This window comes from Urocampus carinirostris, chromosome 16 (genome assembly GCF_059441175.1).
Source record: "Urocampus carinirostris isolate Australia breed hairy pipefish chromosome 16, RoL_Ucar_1.0, whole genome shotgun sequence".
Classification (NCBI taxonomy): Eukaryota; Metazoa; Chordata; class Actinopteri; order Syngnathiformes; family Syngnathidae; genus Urocampus; species Urocampus carinirostris.
Window position 1 is genome coordinate 36,285,565 of NC_142364.1, and position 12,128 is coordinate 36,297,692.

General features: G+C 38.8%; 1 protein-coding gene across 2 annotated transcripts in view; it reads right to left on the reverse strand.

The window, feature by feature from the left end:
- Positions 1 to 12,128, reverse strand: part of tln1 (talin 1) — a 165,364-nt gene that overhangs the window by 36,708 nt on the left and 116,528 nt on the right. For both annotated transcript variants that reach the window (XM_088355364.1, XM_088355363.1), the window contains 5 exons: positions 11,386 to 11,505; positions 7,990 to 8,136; positions 6,552 to 6,718; positions 3,336 to 3,519; positions 725 to 850 (listed from right to left, as the gene is read on the reverse strand). In XM_088355364.1, coding sequence (XP_088211490.1) covers positions 725 to 850; positions 3,336 to 3,519; positions 6,552 to 6,718; positions 7,990 to 8,136; positions 11,386 to 11,505 — 744 coding nt within the window. The remainder of the gene's footprint in view (positions 1 to 724; positions 851 to 3,335; positions 3,520 to 6,551; positions 6,719 to 7,989; positions 8,137 to 11,385; positions 11,506 to 12,128) is intronic.

Genomic DNA, 12,128 nt, shown 5'->3' on the forward strand with positions numbered 1-12,128 from the left:
TGTGCCGAAAAAAACAACAACCCAAATGAGGGTTGTGTCGCATAATTTGTGAGCCCTATACTTCTAGACGATAGCGCCAAAGCAACCACACTGTGGAGAACAGTGTCAGATTTTAGCAGAGAGGTATCTTTTTATTTTGTTGTCTTTGGTGGTTGCCACAGTAAAAGACCAAATTGCATTTGCCCATTACTCGAGGATTAAAGAAATATTAGCGACCTCACATTGACGCCGATGATCCAGAAAGAGATGTGTAGTGTTTTTAATGGATATGTTCCACTTAAGTTTAACTTGGATGTATAACTTGAGGCCTTGATTTGGGGTGAAAAAGCTGAAGTATCGTGAGAATGTTTTGAATTTTGAATAAAGTTATGTTAAACCTTTAGTTTTGCATTATATGAAGAATATTGGCAAAAATATCGGCTAATTTCTTCGATAGATAAATGTTTCCAGACGTAAACTGCGTTGTTTTGTATTTAGAGCGCATGCTTGATGGTAAAGAGCAGCTTGTCGTTTTCCCTGGGGTTGCCACGGGGAAAAAAGAATAAGATGCAGCGTATTTAAAGCCACTATGTTTAAAATGTTGCAAAAAAGTAGCAGCTTGTAACCCAGAATTTTTGGTAGTAGATTTTTAATCACACCTTTTAACGTTAAGCAGAGTATATCGAATGAGCTTTGCATGGTTGTGAACTCTTAACAGAAATGCTTTCCTTTTTTTGTGTTATACCTTGGCAGAATTTTTAAGTTGGAGCATACTGGGGTCATCATGCGGTTTTCCTGCAGCTGCCTTCGTGGTGCTGATGAGGTTTCCCAGAGCTTTGGCCACGTCTTTAACTGCATTGATAAGGACCACCTGTGGTTAGACGAGAAAAATGAAATATTTCAGTTACATTTCCCACTTCCTACAACAGAAATCAAATGTTTCTAGCACTCTGAAAGTCATGGAATTATTTATTACTTTGTCTTCAAGTTCCTTGTGTTAATAAAAGACAAACTCAAATCGGTGATAATGGGCTTTTGATATATGATTGAATTCATACACGCATTTGAAACCACATACAAGAAAGGCAAAGCTTGTATTTGAGAAAAAATATTGGTACTGATGAAACTAGAACCCTTAAACAAGAATGCAGGAAATTGGAAAGAAAATGGCGCGCTACCAAGCTTGAGGTTCTCCATAAACCTGGTGTGACAGCTTGTTAAAGTATAAAGCGGCCCTTGCCTCTGCAAAATCGGCCTACCTTTCGAAGGTGATTGCGTCTCAAAAGAACAATCCCAAAGCCCTTTTTGACACTGTAGCATCGCTTACAAGGCAACAGACTATCGCAGATAGTTCGACACACTCTGCTCAGGACTTAATGGTCTTCTTTATTAAGAAGATTCAATGCATGCAGGAAGAAATTGCTAAAGAAATTATTAATACCACACATATTAAAGGACTGCAATTTACAGATGTACGACAGGGTGGCTGCCCTGGGAAAATGGCTGGTTTTAGTGAACTGTCACTTGATGATCTCAAACAGGTGGTGAACGCGGCCAAACCGACAACTTGCCAGTTCGACCCGCTCCCAGGTTCACTTATTAAAAGTCTTTTTAGCGTCCTTGGGCCTTCAGTTCTAAATATTATAAACATATCACTCTCCTCAGATGTAGTACCAGCAGCTTTTAAGTCCGCCGCTATTAAACCCACACTGAAACGACCCAACCTTGATCCAGAAATCTTAAGTAATTACAGACCTGTGTCAAACCTACCTTTCCTCTCTAAAGTACTTGAAAAAGTAGTGGCACAGCAGCTGAATGCTTTCATATCCGAGAATAACCTTTTTGAATCCACGCAATCAGGATTCAGGGCTAACCACTCTACTGAGACAGCTCTGATCAAGGTAACAAATGATCTCCTAATGGCAATGGATTCTGGCGCTTCATCACTTTTGCTGCTGCTGGATCTTAGTGCTGCTTTTGACACAGTGCACCACAATATCCTACTAGAACGGTTGGAAAAATTGATTGGTCTCTCAGGAACCGTCCTCTCGTGGTTCAGATCCTACCTCTCAGATAGGACGCACTGTGTTAAATATGGTGAAATGACATCTGAGCCCTTTAATGTTACCTGCGGTGTTCCGCAGGGTTCAGTGCTTGGCCCCCTTCTTTTCAACATTTACATGCTTCCATTAGGTGATATTATTCGCAAGTACAATATTAGCTTCCACTGCTACGCAGACGACACTCAACTATATCTTCCGTTGGAGGAATCTTCCACACTAAACTGTGGAAATTTGGAGGCAAACTTAAAACTCACTTCTACTCCATTGCATATGAATAACCTACTCTTCTTGTCGGCTGAAAAATAGTCTGTGTAATATAGTGTAATAATCTGTGAAGCCCTTTAAGACTCTTCGTGATTTCGGGCTATACAAATAAAAATGACTTGACTTGACTTGACTTGACATGAAACTTTCTGTGAACCGCTGTGTAAATTCTTCCACGGCTTTATGATCGGCACCGGCTGCTTCTGGATTGTACTCCTTTCTTGGTCATGCTACAGCAGGGTTAGGTAGGGTTATTTTAACTTGATTACTTTTAATTACTTTTGGACTACTCCAATACCAAATATGCTAATAAAAGACAAAAGAAACGAATTATGAATAAAATTATGACTCTCCTGGCTTTGATCTCTTTGATCTCCGGAAAAACTAACATAAAATGTGACAAAAACAAAATGAAAATAAATCCAAACAGCTTGCTAACATCATTTTTGCCGTTCCATGTATTCGGTTACTACCCAAGCCTGCACAAAATTTAGTAATTTTATTCATATTTAGTTTCTTTTGTCTTTTTTCTGGTATTGGAGCAATCCAAAAGTAATTGAATAATAATAATAATAATAATTTCCTTGTATTGTCATTCTGTGTAACAATGTACACAGAACAAAATGTCGATTACACCTGACCCGTTGTAGCGAGCCGATGCAGCCGCAGCCAACAGAGGGCGCCGCCATTTACCCATGTTAAAAGTCTTAGGTATGACTCGGCCGAGGCGCGAACCAGCGACCTCCCAGTCTCAAAGCGGGCGCCTTACCATCTAGGCTACTGAGCTGGTAAAGTAATCAAGTTAAAGTAACTCTACCCAACCCTGCTCTACAGGTATAGCCAAGGGTGTTGAATCAGGAGACTGATGGCAGGAGCATGCGCAAACTGGACCGAGCTGATAACGGTGAGCTGTTCCGAACAGTATGCTGTCTTTAGCAGTATCTAGTGAAATTTCCATGTATAGAGTTGCTGGTACAAAGAGGTACCACAGTATAAATACATCCATATTTTTAAAAGGACTCCGCATACCTGGGTTTCTGGGTCCTCAGAACCAAGGCTGGCAGCTCCCAGTTTGACCACATCAGCAAGTTTGGTAATGGTGACCACAGAGGACTGAGCAGCTTGGGCCAGTTTTTCTTGACTTGCTCCAGCACCAGACACTAATAGCTTTGTGTCCTCCACTAAAGCCTTTGCTGTCTTCAAAATGTATTCTCTATAAATAAGAAAATGTAAAGTTGTTATCACAAGAGAAAAATTGAGCATGGTTTAAAAGAAACAAAGAGAAAAAGGTAAGTGATTCATTGAAGTCCAAACACTCACTTAAAGCAGGATTTAAATGTAATATCAAAATCATTAACTGAAACCTAGTCACAGGTTTATCCTGTCTAATTTGTGGAAAAACACAAATTCAACCAAACCTCATCCAGACCCAAGCTGCATTGACCGCCAAAGCCCCAGGTAAATTGAGTTTGAGACCCCTGTCTTAGTTCAGTTCTTCTTCTGTCGCGTCCCTTCTCAGAGAAAGAAATCCTCTCGCTCCACAAAGACATCTGCCTACCCTCCAGGAATATTTGCATACAAAATTGTACACTGCTGTCCACCGCAAAACACTGTATCCTGCTTAAACAATAAGACTGTGTCATTGGTGAAGACATTTTGTTGTTCTTAAAATTTGAAAAAGCGGTAGGCTTATATAAGGTAGTGTAATGGCTAAAGTGGTGTGCCAATAGTGTGTGTGGTTAGTGCCGAGCAATTATATGAATTTGTCATTATTTAAAAATATCCAAATCATCGGAGGAATTGGTGCTGGCGTTTGTATGTGCAGTTTGTGGAGACGGCTCAGGGAAATTCCTGATCAATTGATCAGAGATCGGACTGTCGCAACTGAGGTTATACTTCAACGCCTTGACAGCCGAACAGACCACCACACTCAAAAACGCCTTGAGAAAGCTGACCTCTACAACAAATTCAACAACAAGTTCGAGGTCCTCAGCGTCAAAATGGAAAAAAAATGACTAGCTAGACTAGTTTCATGGGATCAAGATAGACTTTTGACTCTTCTCGTATAAGTTCAATAAACACACACAAAAGAAAAAAGAGAAAGAAAAGTTCAATAAGTGAAAAAAATTATCAAAAATTAGGATAGGATGTCAAGTCAAACACTTAAACACTTATCAATATTTTACACGTTTAAATATTCCTCTTGTGTGATGATGAGATGTGATTTATGATACTCAAAATGTTTTGTTACAAAATCTAATTATATAACAATGTGAAAAGTGTGCTGATTTTATAAGGAGATAGGATCAAGATAAGCTGCAACTTTTTCCTGTCTGCCCTTTTTTTCTTCTACTCTGTCAGTTGTTAATCAAAGTTGTTGATTTGCATATTTTCACCTGTGGAAGAAAATGTCAACCAATTTCAGTAAGATACATGGATAGATTATTTATTGCCATTGTCAACATCCCTGCAGACTGGAACTGACATTTATCTTCCAAGACAACAACCCTTGACCCCACATGGCACACACACGCGCCTATACACACGCGCACACACACACGCGCGCATGCACGCACAGACACACACGCTTCTTTAAAATATTCGACATCAGTAAATGGTTTTCTGTGCTTTGCTATGCAGTGAGCAATGGCGTTTTTAGCAGTGACAAAGCTTTTCAGGGTCTGTGTTCGTTTGCCCTAAATGGACACTGCGCGTTTCAATGTCTCCGCTTTGAATTCATGTTCATGTTTCGTAATGACATATACAAAAAAATAATAACAAAAAAGGGAAAAAGTAGCAAAAAACACACAAATTTTTTTTTGACCATGGCCAACCCAAATGCCCAAACAAGTTAAGCACCTCGGCACCCAGGATGACCAGGCTGAAATCACCTGTTTTCCAGCTAATATGACCACGCTACACTCTTTTGCAGGCATTTGATTGCAAAAAAAAATTCATGCGAGAATATTTTTTTTTTATTTCTGTGTGTTCCAACTCAGATTACTCAATGTTAGTAGCACTCTTGAGTGATTATTTCAGTTAGGGACAAAACCTCCGAGTGTTAACTTTCAAAAGAAACCAAAACGTCTATTCTCCAAACGGTTCAAGAACAGCATTCAATTAACTTAGGGTACGTCTTGGATTGGGATTTTAGGCAAATTTTCAGGAACGGTAAAGGGATAAACCATCTAACCCAATGTTAATTATAGGGGCACTGAGTATTATCTGACGTCTAGAAGTTGCTGTACTGTGTATTACAACCGGAAATGAATGCCGCAAAGCACAAGGAATAATGAAAACTACAGAGTCTGCAAATGAACAAACCACACTTGACTTTTTAAGTACAGTATTTATTCATGTGTAACGCGCACTCCCATTTCTTGATTGAAAATTTGTATCAAATTTTGTTAAACTTTTTCTCAGCTCAAACATTATCAATAGGACTTTATTTTAAACCTAAAAAAAAACTTGGGTGTGCCTAGACACATAGCATATTACCGTATGAATGCTTAGATTGATCAGTAAAAAAATATACAGTGGGACCTCGGTTATCGCGGTTAATGGGGACCAAAACCACCTGCGATAAGTGAAAATCTGCGAAGTAGCGACGACCCTTAAAAAAAATAAAAAAAATAAAAAAGTAAATTAAAAAAAAATCTCATCTCATTATCTGCACCGCCTATCCTTATTAGGGTTGCGGGGGGGGCTGGAGCCCATCCCAGCCATCTCCGGGCAGTGGGCAGGGGACACCCTGAACTGGTTGCCAGCCAATCGCAGCTACAAATCACATTAGTTCTCGCAGCTAGCTGCGTTCTTCATCGACGCACGAGCCGAGTGATCCACCGCTAAGAGTCGTACAGCTGGGCGATTTTACGTCCGCCCAGGACGATCGGAGACAAATTCACGACAGTATTTTTACTTGCACCGCACAGCGGGTGCCGTTCGGTCACTCCCACGAGCGAGCCCCTAACCCGCGCCGCGCGGTACTTTCGGGTGCGATACGCACGACACCGACACAGTTACGGGGGTCCCGCGCACGCCCGCCGCCTTTCGCCCGCCGCCTTTCGCCCGCTGCGCGCGGACGGCCGCCTGTCGTCGCGCCGCGCTACTGGGGTCGTCGGACGAGCGGGCTCCCCCCAGTTACGGGGGTAGCCCGATCACGCCCGCCGCCTTTTCTCGCGTCGCGCAATGTGACGCCGCGTCCGCCAAACTCGCTCAGTCGCGCGGCCCAGGAGTGAAAATTACCTGTGATCTGCAAAAGTCTCTGCATTCTCTCTATTTAGTGTCCCAGCAGTGGCAAACATGATGGTAGTATCAAGGTCAGCGATGATTCCAGCCACTGCGCTAGCTGCAGTGATGCAAGCCTGGGTGCCACGGTTACCTGCTTGAAGGGCTGCTAACACGTGTGACACCTGGAAGATGAAGCTTTTATTAGCACTTATGTTACAACCTAAAATCAGGGTTTGCACACCTTTTTCATGGCCAAATGCAAGCACTTTTCAAGCACTCTCAAGGCAAATTATTTAATTTTTCAAGTACCTTTAAAGTAAAGTAAAGAAATCCAGGGCCAATCAAAAGAACGTTGTTTTTTTTTGTTGACTTTGATGACTGAAATAAAGTCGCTTTCTTGCTGCCAACATGTACTTTGTGCTTTTTTGAGCTGTTCCTATCTATGATCTACAATCTTTTTTGTCAATGGGCTGCTATAAACTGACATGATTTCTGCCAGTCTTCTCCAACAATGCATGTGTAGCTTCAAATTGTTACACTTGTTTACAAACAAGTAATAAATGAGTTTAATACGCAAGACAAAAAAATAAAGAAAGTAGTGTATGTGTACGAAGCAGAGAAATGAGCCAAATTTGGACTTATTTTATTCATATTAATAGCTCTGAAGCAGGGTGCATTTGATCTTTAAATATTAGAGACTGCTGATCTTTTGCTTTTTGTAATTTTTGCATGTTTTTTAAAAAAGCTGTGTCTAAGTTGGTAAGAAAAGGATTATAAATAGTTATTTTTTTGTATTCCATCGTTCATTTATTGCACCGAAGAGTAAATATTTTTAATTTGTATTTGATTGTTTTGCATTTTATGTGATTTTGTGTTGTTGTTTAACTTGAAATCTGTTCAGTGAGTAAAAAGCTAAACATTTTTCGAAATTTTGTTTTGGTAAATCTGTATGTATTTTAATTTATATTTCATGTGTTATTTCAGGGATTCCCCTGCAAAACATGTGAAAATACTAATTACTAAATTAATTGGTGCATGTTTTATTATTATTGATAAAATATATTTGCAAAAACACAAAAATCTAAGGAGCCATTTGCGAGCCCAAAGAGCCAGCTCTTCTCAGTGAGCTGAGCCAAAAGAGCCAGTTTTTTTAATAGAGCTGTCCTCTTGGGTGCAACCAGTAGGGGACGGTGACACTTCACATGACAACGCCACCAGAGCAGGCGTGTCAGCATAATTTATATGCACTTGAAAAAAAGTCAGACTTCCAGGAGACATGGCAATGGCAACAGTTTCAAGCATTTTCAAGCACTTTATAGAAAATTCAAGCATTTTTCTGACCTTGAAAACAAAACATTAAAATTCAAGTTTTTTCTAAGATTTAAAGCACAGGTACGATCCCTGTGTTAAACAAACTCATTTGGCCTTATAACCTGAAAAAAGCAAGACTGACCTTCTCTGAGACTCTGCGAGCATTTTCAATGAGATCCTTCTTTGTGAACGAATCATTGGGGTTGCACTGCAGAGCTCCAGCTTTGGTCACCAGACCAGTGCAGATAAATCCCAGTTCACCCACCTGCTTCTTTATATGTGAACCAATCTGGAAGAAACAGAGTGCGAATTCCGGAAAATATTCTATTAAAATCTCTGCTTTGGCTGATTATCCAGGATACACAGTGCTAAGCGTATATTTGAATATTCAAAAGAGATACAGTATGCAAGCTCAGTGAAATAAGAAGCAATTTTCCAATAATCTCTAGAGCAGGACAGGATAATCTTTTTGAATGGGGACCGGATTGGGTTCAAGAATTTGGCAGACAGGATGGAAATGGAGATAAATCTAGTAACAATATGCAATTAATAAACATGCAGACAACTACATTTGAACACTTTTTCTATGGGGACAAAGACGCGTAAAAGGACGCTGGGGACGAGTGGGACTAAATCAACACATTTTATAAAGACCATTTTGTAAAAAATATTTTATATACTGTATATTAGCTTTATTTAATTTTTATAAAATGTAATTGTTATTGTTGTCATTTCACCATTCTTACTATTCTTTATGATGGGGGAAGACCCACGATGGACACTGGGGGCAACAGTGGCACCAAATCAGAAAACGTATCAGTAGTATCAGACATTTTTTAAACCATTTTATATATACAGGACCTTGCTACTCCGCGGTTCCACGTTCGCGGGTCTAAAAAATAATAATAATAAAATAAAATTTTAAGAAAAAATAAATAAATAAATAAATAAAATAAAAATTCTAAGCATTTTTGAAGGGGTGTCGCTTCTTCGCAGATTTTCACTAGTCGCGGGTTGTTTTGGTCCCCATTAACCGGGTCTAAAAAATAATAATAAAATAAAATTTAAAATATATATATATATATATATATATATATATTTGTAAATTATTATTCTTTTTTCTTTACAGCATTTTTGAAGGGTCGTCGCTACTTCGCGGATTTTCACTTTTTGCGGGTGGTTTTGGTCCCCATTAACCGCGATAACTGAGGGATTACTGTATTATCATTTTATTTTAACATTTGGGATGGTGCTGGAAATGTGAATTTCCCTTCCGGGATGAATAAAGTATCTATCAATCTATCTATCTATTTTCATTTATTTCTATTTTCATTCATTGAAAAGCTTGCCTACCTTTATTTGGCCCTAGGACTGTAGTTTGCCCACCCTGTTTGAGAGTGTGTTAAACCAGTGTTTGAAATAACGTCTGCCCAGATGCCCGGGACGTGCATCTTTTACGTCGGGCGTACAACTTACAATACGTCTCCGCCCGGGTGGCCGGCAACTTTTTCAATAAAAAAAAATAAAAAATAAATAATATTTGTTGTTTTTTTCTCCCCCAAATCAAACATTTTGCTTTATTCGTGCTTCGGGACTTTCCCGAGCGTTATAAGGCTGTGCATTTGCATAAAATTTTCCAAAGTAGACCCACAGAGAACAGAAGAAAAATTGATTAGTGGTGAGGAATCAAGCTAAAACCTCAGCCGCAGGAGGAAGATTCTAAAAGAGCTAACAAAATTGATGACAATACCAGTGTTCTCGTTTGCCCGCGTCCCTGCATCCTCGACGCGGCATAGTGTCAAATCATTGTGCGTCCCCGGGAAGCAACTTTTTTGACACAAAACTGTCATTATTATCCAATTACTTTTTTAAACAAAGATTTACCGCACTCCAAACATTTTGTCATGCGGATCCGCCATTGTTGTTTTGGTCTCGCGGTTCCAGTTTACGTCTGCACGCTGATCTCGGCAAACGAGATCTCGTTGCTTCGAGATTACATCATTGTTGTGGTGGTTGTGAAGGTTGTAAAATCAACACAAAATTGGTAATTTCTTCAGTGTCAGTAATAAGTCAAAACATAATGCAGAAAGTGATAACGGCAATAATTTCGGCCCGAAAAAATGGCGGAGAAATTCTTCGGAAGATCATGGAGGCAGGAAAACACATGTGTTGAAGCGAACGATTCGACGAAAGAAAATAGACAAAAGAATACACCTGGCAAGGAAAGGATTTTTCTGCCAAAATTGACTAAATTATATTCCTGGTTACGCTATGAAGAGGATGATAATGGATTTGAGAAGGCATTACAACTGTGGCGGGACAGAAAACCACGAAGAATATATGAACTGAAAAATCAGAAGTAATAACTCGCTTTGTATTGCCAATCAACGGTGATGATTAAAACTGGATGAATATATACATTAATATTTCAGCAATATTATTTTGTATAATGTACAATATAGTGAACTAAAAAATTTGAGGTGATAACTGCTTGGTAATACCAATTAACTGTGATGATTAAAACTAAATGAAAATATAGATTAATATAATTATTTGAGCAATATTATTTTGTATAATGTACAATATTGTTGTGAACTGAAAAATCTTGAAGTGATAACTGATTTGTACTACCAATAAACTGTGATGATTAAAACTGAATGAATATATAGATTTATATTATATATTTGTCGCCGGTTTAAAATTTCAACCCTGATAACACAAAATTTCAGGGACCCATAGATCTCTGTTGGGACCCATAGATATGAGCATGCGAGTCCCCAGGACCCATCACTTTTCAGAGGTAAGATGAACAATGCGCTACAAAACGTAAACGTACATTAAGAGCATCGTAGAAAGAGGAGGTGACGTGGCTTGTCGCAGACGACGCAACGCAAACATTGCATGAATGAATATGAGTAAATACAGGTATATACTGATGGTAGATGGGAAACAGCAATGTCATATACATGCAATGAATGTTATAAGCAGATTTATAATAAACTTAAATTTAAAGTGTTGTTCTGTAATAATTTCGATTTTTACGATTAGTCGTCTTATTGTGTTTCAGGTTGTGAAAAATGGGCCAGGCAACTTTATGGCTGGGCAGGCAACTTTTCAGAGTTGTCTGCCCTGGTTTGCGGTTACTTTCTGTCATGAGTTTCAGACACTGGTTAAACTCAAAACATAAAAGCAAGGTTAATACTGGAATGCATAGATTTAAAAGCTTTAGTCAATTATATATTTCATTAAAGATGTCCCACTACAAAAACAACCACAAGTATATATATATATATATATATATATATATGTGTGTGTGTGTGTGTGTGGGTGTGTGTGTCTGTGTGTGTGTGTGTATAAACAATGAGTGTATGTCAGGGTTGAGTAGAATATTTAAAAAGGATTAAATGTATGATCAAATTAACAAATTATGTTTGCAATCAACTAATGCTCGTCAGAATATTTAATAGTACAGAATTTAAGTACTAAAATCCTGGTTCTGAAAGGAAACTGAGATGTTCCTATCAAAGTTTTAGTGTACCTCATCATTTTCTGCAGTAATAGCTGCATATTTTGCCTCATTTGCAAGATTTCCAAACTCATTGGTGAGCTGATTGGCAAGTCCGCCAAGGTCGTCAGGGTTGGTGGTTGACTTGGTCACCTGAAGAAAAAGAAAATATATCTAATTTATTTATTAAGACGTCCCCAGATCCAAAAGGTTTCAAATTACATAAGTGAGATTAACAAATTAATTTTATGAAAAGAAAAATGACTTTATGAAGTACATTTTATGTTTTCAATACAATACTTGCATTAAATAGTTGCATTGTTATGTATACACCCTTTTCAAGCCTGCGTCATCACCGGATCACCACAGGTCGCGTGCACATTGTTGACCAAAAACAGAAGGAGTAAGAGTGAGAGTTTGAATGGTGCGAGAGAAGTTTTGTACGTTGGGTTTTGTTTCTGGAGTCGCAATATACAAAAAGAACATGCCCAGCTCTTGTGTTTACGGGTGCACAATTTTAAGGAACATATTTTTTTTTGCAATATGCAGAGGAAATGCACTATAGGAGCCCGAGGGTGCAAGTTATTAAAATAACTGACTGGACCGAGATCCTTATTAGGAATGCCCGTGTTTGCGGTGTCCATTTCATATCTAGTAAGTTGTCGTGGTTAGCTGGTTTACTTGAATGCCGAGTGCTCTAGTATGTGCAAGTAAGAAAAGTGCTGGGAAATTACTAATGTCTACTATAAACTAAGTTTACTACTACTGGTGCAAGC